This window comes from Castor canadensis, chromosome 17 (genome assembly GCF_047511655.1).
Source record: "Castor canadensis chromosome 17, mCasCan1.hap1v2, whole genome shotgun sequence".
Classification (NCBI taxonomy): Eukaryota; Metazoa; Chordata; class Mammalia; order Rodentia; family Castoridae; genus Castor; species Castor canadensis.
The window spans coordinates 16,523,463-16,539,380 of record NC_133402.1 but is presented as its reverse complement, the minus strand read 5'-3'; the positions used below and the strand labels follow the sequence as shown (position 1 = coordinate 16,539,380).

Here is a 15,918-nt window from a genome sequence, read left to right as displayed (position 1 = left end):
CACAGTTGTTATATAGAGACTAGTCCATCCTCAGGAGGGTCTACTGGGGGTAGTTTTGGTCCCTTGTCATGAAGATGTTATCATCTGTCATTCATGGAAACCACTGTGATTGCAAGGTGACTCAAAGAGAATGGCTTAGAGCAAAAACAGATGAAAAAAATGGAGACATGCCGTGCTTCTTCCTTCTTTTAGTTAATACATGGACCTGAGTAAGGAGTCAGTGCTTTTCAATAAAAGCAGTTTAAGCACCTCTCACAACATTACTTCACACACTTCCTGAGAAGGGCTTCACCTCTTCAGTAGATCTGGTATCTTGTATCTAGTCTGGAGCTTCTGTCTCTGCCTTTTTTATTTATTTTTGTGTGTGGCAGTGCTAGAGTTTGAACTCAGGGCCTCACACTTCTTAGGCAGGCACTCAACACTTGAACCACTCCACCAGCTGTGTTTTGTGTTGGGTGTTTCTAAGGTAGGGTTTTAGGAACTATTTCTTTGGGCTTACCTTGAACTGTAATCCTCCTGATCTCTGCCTCCTGAGTAACTAGTATTATGGGCAGGATCCTGACACTCTGCAGCTGGTGGATGCTTCTCTCCACACCTGTGGAAGCTGAGGAAGTAAAGAGTTGATCACAGCAGAGGAGAAAAGAAAACAAAAAGTTTGAAAAGAGTCAGTGTAGCCAAGGAGAAAGGCTTGGCAGAGTGGTAGTGGCTAGAAGGGATAAGGATGCAAAGTTGCCCTAAGGGTTGACCTCAGCCCTAGCTCTTCCATTCTCTTAGGCCCTTGAGGATCACAAGAGAACAATGGCAGCCAGTTGGACACACATTTATAATCCCAACATTCAGGAGGCTGAGGCTGGAGGATCAAGTTTGAGATAAGCCTGGGCTACACAGCAGGACCCTGCCTGAAAAAGAAAGAAAACCGGTTGCTGGTAGCTGAAGCCTGTAATCCTAGTTCCTTGGGAGGCTGAGAGCTGAAGGATCACAGTTCAAGATAAATCCAGGGAAAAAGCAATACTGCATCTCCAAAATAATCAGAGCAAATTGGGCTTGTGATAGAGTGCCTGCTTTGCAAACGTAAAGCTCTAAATTCAAACCGCAGTCCTACCCCGCAGAAAAGCAATGACATCTTGTCAACTCTCAGTGCCCATCACTCACAGGACTGGAAGAGCTCTGGGTAGTACTGGAAGCTCTATGGGGGGGTCTGGACTCTCTGTATCTGGGATAGAACCAGATACAGAGTTCACATTCCTGGGGTTGGCCCCTGATACCAGGGCGGAGGGTTTCTTTGTGAGCCTCTGACTGAAGCACAACTCACAGCAGGGACAGGCACAGGAGCCCTTGCCTTTCTGGTCCACCGGCAGTATTGTTATGTGCTGGTGTGAAGTGTTGTGGGCTGGTGTCAAGGGTCCTTGCCTTCACCGGCCAGGGAACTGACTCATGAGGCAGCTGATTGATTTGTGAGTCAAAGCCGGTATATGAAGTAGGATTTATTAGAGAGAAAGGAAAGGCCACAGCTAGAGCAGTGTGGCAGAGCCCAGAAACCGGTGTGTCCCTGCTCAGGTGAAGGCTGGGGTTTTTATGGATGTTTTAACTCTGGGTTTAGGTCAGGATTAGGTGGGCTCTTTTCATTGGCCATGGATTTGCAGACTTTCTTAGATGAACTGGTTTGTTTGCCTCTTATTGTGTGTGGGGTGTAGCAATCTTGAGATCATTTTGCTTAATAGATCTGTGGCAGAACTATCAGACCCTGTATCTCCTCTCAGGATGCAGAAATGCAGATTTATAACTCCTTCTCAGGATGCAGGAATCATATTGCTCTCCATGGGGGGATGGGATACTCACCTGCCCTTTAGGTCTCCAGACCCAACAATTTGGTGACTTCTTCCACCTACCTTATTCTTTTTTTTTTTTCCACCTTATTCTTTATTAACTTTTTTTTTTTTTTTTTTTTTTGGTGTGGGAATGGAACTGAAAGCTTTGTGCTTAAATATCTTTCCTGACATCTATGATAGCTCCACACATGTGCTAGCTCCTAGGTTAAAGACATTGGGCTGAATCCCTCTCATCACATTAGGGTTCCGGGTCATTTTACTGAAGAGAAAGCCTGGGTGTTACCCAAGGTCACACAACTCATGAATAGTCACAGGTCTTCAGAGTCCTTAAATGAGAGCTTTTCCTGCCTCCTGCAGGCCTATTCAAGAAAGCGCACTGTGAACACTTGCATTGTGCTGACCTCTGCTGACCGTTGTATAAAACATTAGATGAATTTCTAGATGATTTATTTTATCACTCCACTTAGGATTTCCTAAGTGCCTTAGAATTTCCCAATGGCAAGTTCTCCAAACAGAAAACTATACAAGAGCTGCAGTGGATTCTGTGATATGACTAAACAGATTAATAGTATTAATTTGTTTAATCACTTACTATGTGCCAGACCACTCTAAGGGCTCCAACACTGCAGAACTAGGTCCTTTCATGGATCAGGAAGCTAAGGCCCAGAGAGGTTGTCTTGCCTCAGGCCACAAAGGCAGTAAGTGGAGAAGTCAGGATTCAAACCCAGACAGTCTGACTCCACAGCTCATGCTGGGACGCCTCAAATTAGTGAAGGCAAAATTTCAACAACCAGTGCTATTGAAATACGGGGGAATACAAGAAGCAGGGACCTAGGGAATCAGAGAATATGCTGCTGGCCACTTACACAGTCCCACAGTCATATAAATACAAAAACTGAAAATGAAGGCTAGGATGTGTATTAAAAAGCAAATAAGAGTATGGTGCCAGTGGCTCATGCCTGTAATCCTGGTTACTTGGGAAGCTGAGATTGGGAAGATGGCAGTTTGAGACTAGCCCAGGGCTGAAGATGTGGTTCAAATGGAGAGCATCTGCCTAGCAAGCAGGATGCTGTGAGTTCATAAACCCCAGTACCACACACATACACACACACAAATAAATTTATGTTTTGAAAAAAAAAGGAAATAAATTTATGTTTTGAGGTCATGTAATAAGAAAATCATTTCTAGCTGGTGGGATGGCTCAAGTGATAGAGCACCTGCCTAGCAACTGTGAGGCGTGAGGCCCTGAGTTCAAACCCCAGTTCTGCTAAAACAAAACAAAAAACAAGAAAATCATTTCCATTGTTTAGGAGGTATGTGAAATTTTCCAGGAAGAAGGGTGACAGAGGCTTCACAAAAGGTTCCCTGTGGTCATTGTCTCTGGTAGGGTCTTCTTGTTCAGGCCCTTGAAGATTTAAGCCTGGGGTCCCCTGCTGGTCTCTGGCCCCCAGCTTTCTTAGGCTATGTTCTGTCAGATGGTGTTTTCATGAGATGCCCTGTGGGGGAAAACAAGCATTCTATTGAAGGTGCAGGGCCATGCTTCCCAGACCCTGTTTAAATCATCAATTTTGAGAGCTTCAGTCTGGTACATTTCTTAATGCCAATCAGATCAGCTTTCCACTCTTCACCCCTGTAGTCACAGGAAGGGCACACAGGATCTGGCTTCACAGAGAGAGAAGGTCAAGGGCTGGGGGAGGAAGGAATAGGGAGTCAGTGTTTCCTAGGTGCAGAATTTCAGCTGGGGCCAGGTGTGGTGGCTCACACCTGTAATCCTAGCCACTCAGGAGGCAGAGATCAGGAGGATCATGGCTCGAAGCCAGCATAGGCAAATAGTTTGTGAGATCCTACTTCGAAAAAAACACATCACAAGAAAGGGCAGGTGGAGTGGCTCAAGGTGTAGGTCCTGAGTTCAAAACCCAGCACTGGAAAAAAAAAAGAATTTCAGTTGGGGAAGATGAAAGGGTTCTGGAGCCTCATGGTGGTGATGGTTGCACAACAATGTGAATGTAGTCACATGTCACATAGCAATGTCCTGGTCAATGAAAGACGGCAAATACAATAGTGACCTAAGGATTATATTGCTTAGTGATGTCATATACTGTACGTCCACTGTGTGTGATGGCCGCATGACAACAAAGTCACCCAAGGAAGCATTTCTCAGACCACACTCTAGATGTCCATTAATGAATGACTGTATTAAAGCCACTGAACTGTATGTTTAAAAATACTTCAGGTGGGCCAGGCATGATGGCTTATATCTGTAATCCTAGCTACTCAGGAGGCAGAGATCAAGAGGATCATGGTTCAAAGCCAGTTGGGGCTAATAGTTTATGAGACCCTATTTTGAAAAAACCCGTCACGAAGAAGGGGGGCTGGTGGAATGACTCAAGGCATAGTCCCTGAATTCAAACTCCAGTACCACCAAAAAAAAAAAAAAAAAAAAAGCTGGAAGCCAAGCATAGGTGTAATTCTAAATCATGGTTTCTGGCTAACCCAGGCAAAAAAGGTCAAAATACCTCATCTCAACCAATAGCTGGGCAGGAGCCCGTCATGCCAGCTATACAGGAACTGTAATAGGCTGGCCAGGACATAAATTTAAGACCCTATTGGAAAAATATCTAAAGCAAAAAGAGCTGGGGTGTGGCTCAAGTGATAGAGCACCTGCCTGGCAAGTGTAAGGCTGAGAATTCAATCTCTAGTTCCAGTACTACCAAATTTTAAAAAACTAAAATTTCAGTGGGTGTGGCTCAGGGACAGAGCACACCTAGCATGCACAAGGCCCTGGTTTTCATCTCAGGACGGTGGGGGAAGCCAAATGTAGTGGTACACATGTGTAATCCTGACATTTGGGAGACTGAGGCAGAAGGACCTCGAGTTTGAGGCCAGTCTGGGTTACATACTGAGTTCCAGACCAGCCTGGAACTAGCAAGATCCTGTCAAAAAAAATGCAAAAAAAAAAAAAAACTTTAAATGTTAAATTTTATGTGTGTAAATACACACACATATTTACTACAAAACAAAAACAACCAGTAGATTTCAATACATTTAGAATCAAATACCAAATCTCACATCATGGCCAGCAAGAGCCAGGTCTCTGACCTCGACCTTCCCTCTCCAAGCCTGTCTGCAAACCTCTGCTCATTTCCTGGGTCCAGCCCAAGTGTCCATTCTGTACCTTGCCCAAACTTACCCTAACTCAGAGCCTCCTATCCTCCAACTCCATCTCACCTGCCATGGCTCCTCATCTGTGCATATGTGCACACACACGATGCCTGGGGTGGAGCCCACCGCTTTGGTGTGCTACGCAAGCGCTCCATCACTGAGCTGCCTTCTAGCCCTCTCATTGTTTGGATCTCAACTCAAATGTCTCCTCCTTGAGAGCTTGTTTGGAGATTCTAGTAGGGGAGTGCAGCTACTCATACACCCTTGACCAAAGGCTGGTTCATAGAAACGGGGAAAGTTGTCCCTCCAGCTTTTGGAGGGACACACATAGAGGGGAAAGGGAAGAAGGGGACACCCATCTAGCAAGCCAGATCAGCCAGATTAACCCTGGTGATCAGTGGGAGACAGATGTTGCAGCCAGCTCATCCTCACATGTCTCTTAGGAAGGCCTAGCGTCCATCCTCAACAGGCCCCTTCTGTGTAGACCTTGGCACCAGCTCCTCTGTAGTACTTATTTGCAATCACAGTGCCTTGATTTATTTATGCTCTGGTTTATGGCTTGTTTATCCCTCTCCTACTAGAAAGTAACTTCCGAGAGGGTTCCTGTGTTCATTTTCTCTGCTCTATCCTGACTCAGAATAACAACTGGTATGGGATAAATGCTAAGGTGATATTTAAATGGGTAATTGAGAGAGACAAACAGCCTTCACATGACACTTTGTGCTTGAGCCACTGTGCCTGGTTGGATTCCTCTCTCCCTGACTACAGCTTTGCCTTCCCTTTGTATTCACCCCTCCCCAAGACTGGCCACACCTTGACCTTCATGCCCTCCTACTCCTGATCGCCCTTTGCCCAGCTCTTGGGCTCCTTTACTCCAACAGTCCATGCCTGAAACCTCTGGGTCTTACTTGCTCACAGTTCATATTGTGTCACTGAGCCATGCAGATTTACATAGGGCAAAGCCCCTTCTAAGTAGCTTCATTCCCAATTCCAAGGTCACCACCCTGATCCCAGCTCTTAACAACCTCCACTTGGGAATAAATGCCCAACAAGTTGGGTGAGTGATTCAAGTGGCACAGTACCTGCCTAACAAGTGTGAGGCCCTAAGTTCAACCCCCAGTACCACCAAAAAAAAAGTCACAATGTGAAATCTTCCCCTTTCTTCAAGGCTAATTTGAAGACTAGGAATCCTTCCTTTATTCATAAGATCCTTCCAGGTCTCCACTAGGTTTTCTTATACTATTTTGTGTAGTATTACAATAAAGACAATAACCGTTGTTTATTAAACGCTAACATGAAGCTGGGCATGGAGAATAGTAGCTGCAATCCCAGCTACTCAGAAGGCTGATGGGAAGTTGACTTGAGTCCAGGAGTTCCAGATCAACCTGGGCAATGTAGTGAGACCCCTGTCTTCAAAGAAACAAAAGGAGGGTAGCTAGGTGTATAGTTCAGTGGTAGAGCACTAGCCTAGTGTGTTCAAGGCCTAGGTTTCCCTAGCACCATAAAAAACAAATAAACCAACAAAAAACAAATTCAAGTCAAGTGTGGTGGTACATGTAAGGAACTGCTTAACAAAGACCATGCCACGTGTAGAAAGAGAATTTATTGGAAGCACAGACTGCTAGGCTGACTCTTGGGTTCAGAGTGTAGCAGTTTGGCTGGGATGGGTAGTGGGCTTTATAGGAGGGGCCACACCGCAGGGGAGGAAGGGTGTTCTTCCCAGAAAACAGCTGGGCCCCTGGTCCCCTTTTATCTGTGATCACCAGATGGAATGGGTTGACATGCATAGCTAGTTGAGAAATGTGAAGTTCCTGTAGTTTTGCAAGCAGGGAAGCAAGCAGGGGAGTTTGCAAGCAGTCATAAATCAGGGGGCCTGGTTCTACTCACAGCCCCGGGACCCCTCGCCTGCCCCATTAGTGCCAGGGATCTAACATTCCAGCCTTTTGTTGGTAATACAGGCATCGATTTATCCAGCTGCTTCCTGCTGGATGGGGGCGTCCTAAGGGGGGGTGGGTTGGCTGGAATGTATGAGGTCCCCAGGGACCGAGGCAGGCAACCTCCCTTGTATCTCATTTGAAGATATGGCCAGTTGTTGGTAGGTCGGAGGGGTCATAGTAGCATCTGGTGAAAAGTCTGTCTGCTGAGCTCCCCAAATGATCCTGGAGGCATCTAGGGTTAAAGAACATTTTCCTGATTTAGGGGTTTGTATTTCCATAGCATCATTACATGTGCAGTCATTTTTCCTTCTATAGTAGCCTCTATGATGGTCCTGATAGATCGCAGAACCAGGGGAAATAGGCGGGGAAGTATTAAGCATGCTCCCAGAATTAGGCCCACTGCCCCTACCAATGTTTTAAATCCACCTGTGGCAGAAAACCATCCTCCAAACAAGTTATTGGGATCCCATCCTTTCCAAGTCTGGACAGGGACATGGGCAAGCTTTGTCATTCTATCTGTGATCTCCTCTGTGGCTTTTCCTTCATCATCAATCTGCAGGCAGCAGTTGCTCAGATTAAATTTTCCACAAACTCCTCCCTCAGAAGCTAACAAATAGTCTAAGACCAAGCGGTTTTGATAGACAGCATTGCACATCTTAGTGCTTTGTTTTACCAGAAAATTGAGGGCTCTGGCAGTTTCATTAGTTATAATTTTGACAGCAGCCTGCAGCCTGATGATGTGGTTGAGCATGTATATAGGGTTACAGTAGCCCCAGGACCCGTCCTCTGCCCAGGTGGCAGGACCATAGTACTGGATGATTCGCTCAGGAGGCCATTTGTCATCCTTCCAAGTGCCTATTTATGAGGCTCCCCATTTTTTTCTATTTAATCTTTGTTCATATATGGGCACTCCCAGGTTTTCACCTTGTCTGAGGGGAAGCAAGAAAAAGGATGGTCTGATTGATCCCAGCACACAAGACCCAAACCAGCTTCTAGGAAGCACCGTGTAATCTTGCCTCTCACAGATCCAATACAGCCCCCTGGGAGCCTGCCAATCTATATCTGCAGTAAGATTGTCCCACACTTTTTTGAGATTAGACAAGTTGGCCAGTGGGTGGGGCTGGGGCTCCGTATGGTTTGGAGTACCCCACAACTGAGTCTCTTGGGCTGTGTCATTGTAAAACTTTTGTCCTAGACAAGTTAGGTCCCCCACCAAGATGGAGAATTTTTTTCCTTGGCGGGAGATACAATAATTTCCGATAATGGAAGTTTTAAGGAGCCAGATGCCTGCCTGTCCTGTGTCGTGGGAAGGCACTGGCATTGAAAGGCACTTGTGGGTCTAACTCCCTTGTCTCCCAAGGCCAGTGGTTTCCCATGTTGGTTCCCCCGCAAACAGCATGAAGTGACATTTAGTGTCTGGGCTATAGACTCAGCCAGTGTGAGGAACAAGTTCTTAGTTTTAACAGCAATGGAGAATTCATCTGTCATTTCCTCATAAAAGGAGTAAAAGACTTGGTATAAGGAACTCTCATGGGTAACAGTTATTAACTTAAGGTGTAACAGACTGCCAGGGTCAAGGCCTTTGCCATCTATCCTTATGCAAATTATCTGTCCCTGTGTCCAATCAGATGGCTTAAGTACAGTAAAATTTACAGGGTTACAGGTGCCTTGATTGCAGTTAGAGGTAGTAGTGCCCTTTTGAAGAAGGGCTGTGTGGTTAGCCCCGTGCCATGTGGCCCATGAAACACGACTCCAATAAGGAAAAAAATGATAACCCTCATCATCACATGGCCAAGCGTTGTCTCCCTGGCACATATATTTTTCATTTGATGCAGAGGCTCTTTCTCAAGCCAGCCCCCACAGCCACAGGCTGTACCTCCACATAGCCTGTACCCTTTGTCTATGGCTGCACATGCATCAAACAACAATGACACTGGTTTATCAGGATCGAACACCTGGGTTCAAGTAACAATGTCCCCAGAGAAGTGGCCACTCCTAAGTTCTAACCAGTACTCTTGAGGGCGATAAATGGGGTTGAAGCAGGTATATTGATTATCATGGGAGCACACTTGATAGATGGTGTGATTGTGAGTGCATGACCCGAGGACAGAGCCTGCACAGGAATAGTAAGCATGGAACAGTAAAGTCTTAGTAACAATACGTCCTGCCCACACAATGTGCATGCATGGGTCACAGGAGGAGGATTTCTGGGCTGCAAAGGCAAAGAGCCAGATGAGGACTAAGAAATTATGTAGGAGTGGAAGAGGGAGAGAGTTTGCGGGAGAGGCATAGCCATGTGGGGCCCAGTGGTATGCAAGAGTACTCATCCTTTACTGTAGCAGAAGAGTCTGAGGTTGGTGGGCAATGTTTTATCCTTGAGAGGTGCTGCCACTGGGGGATCCCATTGAGCTTGACAGTGGTGGGTGTTGTGAGGATGACCAGATGAGGTCCAGTCCACCGAGGTCCCAATGGAGAGGGTTGAAGATACTTTAGGAGAACAAGATCCCCTGGTTTAACAGAGATGGTTATAGGGCCCTCTGAGGGGTGGGGCAGGATCTGGTCCGAATGTTCTTTGAGAAGTTCCCTTAGAAGGTTAAGATAAGGCAGATTGTTAGCCAAAGGAGCAGGGTCTGTTGGAGGCAAGTTTCCTAAGAGAAATGGGCAGCCATACATTATTTCAAAGGGGCTCAAGAAGGAAGGGCTTCGGGGGGTGGCCCTGATGCAGGCCAAAGCTAAGGGCAAGAGCTGAGTCCAGGGTAAGTGGAGCTCAATGGAGAGCTTTTTTAGATGGTTTTTTATTATTCTGTTTATTCTCTCCACTTTTCCTGATGATTGAGGGTGGTAAGGGATATGTAGGTTCCAAGCCACTCCCAGGGCAGAGGAGACTGTTTGGGTCACCTTTGAGTGATAAAGCTGGACCATTATCAGATTTTAAAGTCCAAGGCAATCCAAAGTGGGGGATAATGTCATTGATTAAGTGGGTAGATACTATGTCTTCTGACTCGCCTGTAGTGGGAAAAGCCTCAACCCATCCAGAAAAGGTGTCAACCAGGATTAATAAATGTTTAAGTTTTTTATGAGCTGGCATATGGGTAAAATAACCTGCCAATCTTCTCCTGGTATGGAGCCCTGGAGCTGGTGAGTAGAGAAGGAAGGGGGTGGTATCAGGCCACCCTAGGGGGAAACCTGGGCACAGGTAGGGCACTCTTGGGTAATCTTTTTTATGAGAGATGGGAGAGAAGGATGAAAGAACAAGGGTTGAGGAAAGCCGAGAAGGGGCTTAGCGCTAATATGAAAGGTTTTGTGAGTGGCCCTTAGAACCCTCTCTGCTTGTGTGTTGGGGAGAACATGTTTTCCATTTAAAAGGAACCATCCCTGTGAACCTGGTGTGGCTCCTAGATTAATAAGTCTGTCTTGCTCTTCTGATGTATAGGTAGGGTCTATTTTAGGGGTAGTTCTGAAAAGTGCCCTGGGGGGAGTCTGAGTATTAGCCCTTTTGGCCTCTTTGTCAGCAAAGGCGTTGCCTTGGGCAGTCTGTAGTTTCTGGTTGGTGTCCCTTGCAATGGACTACTGCCACTTTTGTGGGAAGGTAAGAGGCCTTGAGCAGTTTAAGAATTAGAGACCCGTTGGTGATGGGTGTGCCCTTTGTGGTGAGAAAGCCCCTTTCCTCCCAGAGAGCAGCATGATGGTGTATAACGTGGTAAGCATATTTAGAGTCAGTAAAGATGTTGGCTGTCTTACCCTCAGCTAAGGTGAGGGCTCTGGTTAGGGCGATCAGTTCTGCCTTTTGAGAGGTGGTACCCCATGGGAGAGGACTGGACTCAATAACATTTGTGAGGGACACTGTAGCATAGCCTGTTTGTCTCTTGCCCTCTGAGCTAGTAAGTTCTGCCTTTTGAGAAGTGGTGCCCCAAGAGAGAGGGCTAGATCCAATAGCTTTTGTAAGGGACACTACAGCACATCTCTTCCCCTCTGAATCTAGTGAGGAGCTGCCATCTATGAACCAGGAGACTTCAGGATCAGGTAGGGGTGAGCAGGGTAGATGAGGCTGAAAGTATGTAAGAGGTTCTAGAGTTTCTAAGCAGGAATTGTTCTAAGGGTGTGCCATCAGAAAGCAAGGTGGCAGGATTAAGGGGAGGGCAGGATAAGGAAGGAATGTGTAAAGGGAAAACCCAGCATATAGCATGAGAATGGGTCAGTAACTTTTGGCTGGTGGAGGAGACCATCCACCCCCACCACGAAGATCTGTAAAAGATAAAGCTTACCCGGAAAGTCAGGTAGCACCGAGCAGGTGGCCCTCTTGTAAGGAAATCAACCTACCTGCTACTTGGACGGTTACCCTGGACTCCTCCGAAGTGATCTTGAGGGGGGGCCAAGGTTCCAGGGCCACGTCAGTCTTCTGCCGCCAGGCCCAAGAGGTCCATAAGGCCTTTAGTCTGGTGGGAATGGGGATGGGAGGCTGACCTACCTTGTAGAGGCAAAGAGGGGCAGTCGACACTCCAGTGTCCATTCTGGCCACATTGTGGACAGGGTCCTGGTGGAGGGCAAGGTGAAGGGCAGTTTTTTGCCCAATGTCCCGTCTGGTTGCATTTGAAGCAGGCCCCTGGAGGCGTGTGTTGTTCGACCCTTTTTGACCATGGAGGAGGTGGCCTCAGGGTAGCCGCCAAGAGCTGGCCCCTACAGTGGTCTCGGGCCTCCTCTTCGTTGTTAAATATCTTAATGCCATTTTTACATGATCTCCTTGCGGGGTTTGAGGGCCATCCTCTGCCTGTTTCTTTTTTCTTTTTCTTTTTGTTTTTTTTTTTTAGTATCAGGGGAGGATTGGGAAATAAAGTGGGAGTTGAGAATAAGCATTCCTGCCCTTCAGGAAGGGTCAAGCTTAGTATAGCGGGTTAAGGTTTTTGTCAGGTGTCCCAAAAACTCAACAGGGTTTTCAGTTGGGCACTGGATAACTTCTCTAAGCTTATCAAAATTAACTGCCCTGTGAGAAGCAGATTGTAGCCCCACAAGGAGGCAGGTGAGCATATAATTTTGGGCACCCAGCATGGTGGGTCAGAGCAGTGGGTGGATGAGGTAGAAGAAGAAGCTGGGGTGGAGGGTCTGTGAGAGGAGGAGCTGGGAGGTGGGTGGACTGAGTCAGTGAGGTCACAAGTAAAGGAGGAATCTTCTGAAGGGTGGGTCAGTGGGAGGGAGAGATACAGACTTTGAGGACAGTTTGTCATGGGCGAGAAGGATTTGGAAGGTGTGGCAAGATTTAATAAGGGAGGGTAAAGATCAAAGATAGAAAAAAGCTTGGACATATGGAATTTCAGACCACTTGCCGTTGCAGTGGCAGAAATTGTCAAGATCTATAAGTGTGTGAAAATCAAAAGTACGGTGTTTCGGCCATTGGGATTGATTGTCTAGCTTGTACTGAGGCCATCCGATGTTGCAGTAATAAGTCATTTAGGTTTTATATCTTATTGGAGACCAAGGCTCCTGAAGGAGCGAAGAAGGTATCCCAAGGGCATGGGCGCATCTAATTTTAGAGTGTGTGGTCCGCATGGTGTGGCCAGGAAAGAGAAAGGAGAGAGAGTTAAGGTTTTAAGAAGAAAAAAAGCCTCAGTGCACTGAAGTCTGGCTCCACCCACGTAGCATGGGTGATCACCAGATGGAATGGGTGGACATGCATAACCCCAGGACCCCTCGCCCACCCCATGGATACCAGGGACCTAACAGTACATACCTGTAATCCTATCACTTGGGAGGCTGAGGTGGGAGAACTAGCAGTTCCAGGCCAGCCTGGAACACTGTCTCAAAACAAAACAAAACAAAAAATCCCACTAATATGGAAGACTCTGATCTACAGTATTTCTGTCTCTCTCTCTCCTGGTGCTGGTGATTGAAAACAGGACCTCCAGCATGCTAAGCATTCATTCTATCACTGAACTAGATCCCCAGCCCCTTCTTTACACTTTCTAAAGTGTAAAATATGGACAGTAATTTATTCGTTCAACAAATGTTTATTGCACGTTTGTCATGTCATACATATTATCTTGTTTCATTTCAAACCACAACAACCTTTGAGGTAGATATGTTATAATTTTTTACAGATGAGGGAACTGAGGCTCAGGGAGGGCCGTGATTTACCAGCAGTGCCTTGGGGAAGACTCCTCTAGGGCCACAAGCATCTGTGCTCTCCCCACCCACTCTACCTGCCCAGCTTCCTACTGGTGACAACTAGCCAGGGCCCCTTCTCAGTAGTTCCCTCTGAAGTAGACAAGGGGAGGAAAGAATGTTTTCCTGAGATGACAAAAGCTCCCAGCTGCATATGCTACTGGGGCAACACTAAGAAAAGCCATCTCTTTTTATTTTTTCTGGTTGTGCTGGGGATAGAACCTAGGGCATTGCACATGTGAGGCAAGCCTTCTACCACTGAGCTACATGCCCAGCTCTTGGCTTTTGGGGATAGGATCTTACTATGTAGCCCAGGCTGGCCTGGAACGCCCAGTCCTCCTGTCTCAGCCTCCTGCCCTGCTGAGATCACAGGTGTGCACTGCCACATCTGACTTATTTTTTTTTTAAGCAAAAGGCTTGGGAGTGGAAGGGCGTCAAGTTTAATCTGTTTGAATTTTTACAGGCACTTTTCTTTTTACAAGTTTGGAAACTTGAGGAACCCTTAAGGGATGCCCAAGGGATGAACTTCAGTTCCCAAGTCCCTGACTCAGGAGCCACCCTCGGGGCTCAGTGTGTCCTGGATGCCAAGGTCAAGCTCAGCTCCAGCCTGTGGTCCATTCAGCCGCACTCCTCGAAGATGTCCGGATAATGCCTGAAGAGCACAGGCGGGTCCCGGTCCCCACGGACAGGGGCCCGAGGCACCGCCCGGATGCCAGGCCTGCGGCCCCGCCGGCCCCCGGAGCAGGAGCGGTGGATCCACTGGTGCGCCTCTACCGCGAACTTCCTCTTGAAACGCATGCCGCACTCGGGGCAGGGGAAGGGCCGCTCGCCCGAGTGCATGCGCCGGTGGCTGACCAGCAGCGACGGGTAGGTGAAGCGGCGGCCGCAGTCCGCACACACATGGCGCCGCTGGGCAGCCTGAGCGTCCACGCCGGGCACAGGAAGCTGCGCACTGGTGCTCTGGTTGCGGGCCACTTTCCCAGGCTGTGTTCTCCCTGAAGACTTCCTGACAGTGGCAGTGGAGGCAGGCCTGGGTTTAACCGGATCTTCAGGCTGCTCCTTTCTAGGAGTCTGTCCAGGTGTTTGGGCCTCTAGCCAGTCTTCGTGTTCTTCCTTCTCGTTTGGGACATCTGAGAATAAGGAAGAAGCTACATTTTAAAACACTTTGCGTAGGCTATCTCAGGCTATAGGGTGCTTTCACTTACGGTGGTGCCAGCAAAGGACCACCCAGTGCTAAGCACGCAGCCTTTGACGGCAGGTAAACAGTTCAAGTGTTCTCCATCATGGGTCAAATGAGAAAAATGACTCACAGGGTTATTGGGAGGATTAAATAAAAATAAGTCGATGCATGTTAAGCACTTTGTAAATGCTCAATTAACAGTTGTTACTACTGTGATTGCTCTTTTTTTTTTTTTTTTTTTTTTCCTGCAGGTAAGGCTGTTTTACAGATAAGGAAATGCTCCGCTGGGGGAGGGTGTAGTAAAAGACCTAAGTAGTCATCTGGGCTTTTTTTTCTGTCTGCCACTTTGCCTGGCTTGAGCAACGTGAAAGGCAGACCTAAGCCACTTCCATTCTTAGGGGCATTTTAGTGGTTCTTGAAAGAGCAATAGTGAGTAATGTTTTCTACCAGAGACATCTCGAAACCTAAGTCTTGGCCTTGAACCCCTGATCTACTCTGATCTCAAGATGACTAATGTCCCAAGTTCTGGTCAGCTTTCTTTCCTCCCCTATTGGCTCTTTTAATTTCTTTAGGGATGCTGGAAGTGGGGACTTTGTTAGACAGGAAACCAAGTTGGGTGGGGGGGGAACCTGGGACAACCCTCACCTCTCAGAGCTCCTCCCAGGCTCTCCCCCTCCTCAGGATCCTGTGCGGCGGGGCTCCAAGCCTCACTCTCCTGTTCCATCCAAGAGATGAGGGCTGGTTTGGGGCCCGGGAGTCCTGGGAGAGAACAGGGATCACAGTGCTAGCCTAAGAGGCTGTCCCGGGAAGATGACATCCCCCTGCCAGGGCGAGGGCACCTCCTCAGAACGCATGCTCAACCTGAACAGGGTCTGCAACGCTCTCGCCTGAAGGAAGTAGATGCGGGACGGAAAGACTCCCGAGGGGGACCTGAGGCCCTAGGCATGGGAGGCGGCTGGTGCTGTTGGTGGAATAGTGTGGGATTAGGGCTCGCGATCCACTCGGTCCTCTATCATCTGCCCTGCGAACTCGGGTGAAGGAGGAGGGGGCTCTGACCCGGGGCCTCACCGAGCGCGCCCAGGAGGCCGTAGGTCTCGCGCATCACGTCCCGGTACAGAGCCCTCTGCGCGGGCCGCAGACTCCCCCACTCCTCCGGGGAGAAGTACACGGCCACGTCCGCGAAGCTCACGGGCCCGGGTTTCCTGCAATCAGGCTGGGTCTCCCCGGATCTCAGCGCCAGGAACGGGGCTGGAGGCGGCGCCATCGGGGCTCCCAGCCCCGAGCAGCGGCCGCCTTGTCCCTGGGGCCACCGTCTCCCTGCTCTTGGCCTCGGCTTTCGTCGTCCACGACAAGGGCTGCCCGAGGTCTCGGCCCCGCCCAACCTCGGTGTCCGAACGCTGCAGGGAAGGGGAACCGAAGTACAGGGGCTGGCAGCTGGGGGAATTCGAAAAAGCCGATAGGGACAAATAAAACTCCTTGGTGTTTATTCACTTCATGGCCGCTTGGACAGAGACACCCGGGTTAAAGGACCCGGAAAGTGCCTTCAGAAAATATGGCGACAACCTGGCTTCAACTGCCATTAGTTGTATTTAAGGGCGCCAGTTCTTAAGCACGTCAAATATGGCGCCTGTCTGGGTTCCCTTGCCTCAGCGTT

The 15,918-nt window shown here is 48.2% G+C and overlaps 1 protein-coding gene across 3 annotated transcripts; it reads right to left on the bottom strand.

Moving 5' to 3' along the window:
- Positions 1-13,508: 13,508 nt before the first annotated feature.
- On the bottom strand, positions 13,509-15,909 carry Znf688 (zinc finger protein 688). Of its 3 annotated transcripts, none has more exons than XM_020158641.2 (3): positions 15,333-15,904; positions 14,910-15,023; positions 13,509-14,214 (listed from the first exon to the last, which is right to left on the bottom strand). In XM_020158641.2, exons 1-3 carry the CDS (start codon positions 15,526-15,528, stop codon positions 13,703-13,705), a joined length of 822 nt encoding a protein of 273 aa, XP_020014230.1. In that variant the 5' UTR covers positions 15,529-15,904; the 3' UTR covers positions 13,509-13,702. The 3 variants fall into 3 exon arrangements, with proteins under 3 accessions (XP_020014230.1, XP_020014238.1, XP_073915744.1); XM_020158649.2 differs by lacking the exon at positions 15,333-15,904 and adding an exon at positions 15,126-15,325; XM_074059643.1 differs by lacking the exon at positions 14,910-15,023 and having other exon boundaries at positions 15,333-15,909.
- Between the last annotated feature and the right edge of the window lie 9 nt (positions 15,910-15,918).

Excerpts from the sequence above, each read along its gene's own strand:
- Znf688 (XM_020158641.2), bottom strand. The coding sequence starts at position 15,528 with ATGGCGCCGCCTCCAGCCCCGTTCCTGGCGCTGAGATCCGGGGAGACC. Across the intron at positions 15,024-15,332 it reads CGGCCTCCTGGGCGCGCTCG|GACTCCCGGGCCCCAAACCA; the intron begins GTGAGGCCCCGG and ends GTTCTCTCCCAG. Across the intron at positions 14,215-14,909 it reads CCTGGGAGGAGCTCTGAGAG|ATGTCCCAAACGAGAAGGAA; the intron begins GTGAGGGTTGTC and ends CCTTATTCTCAG.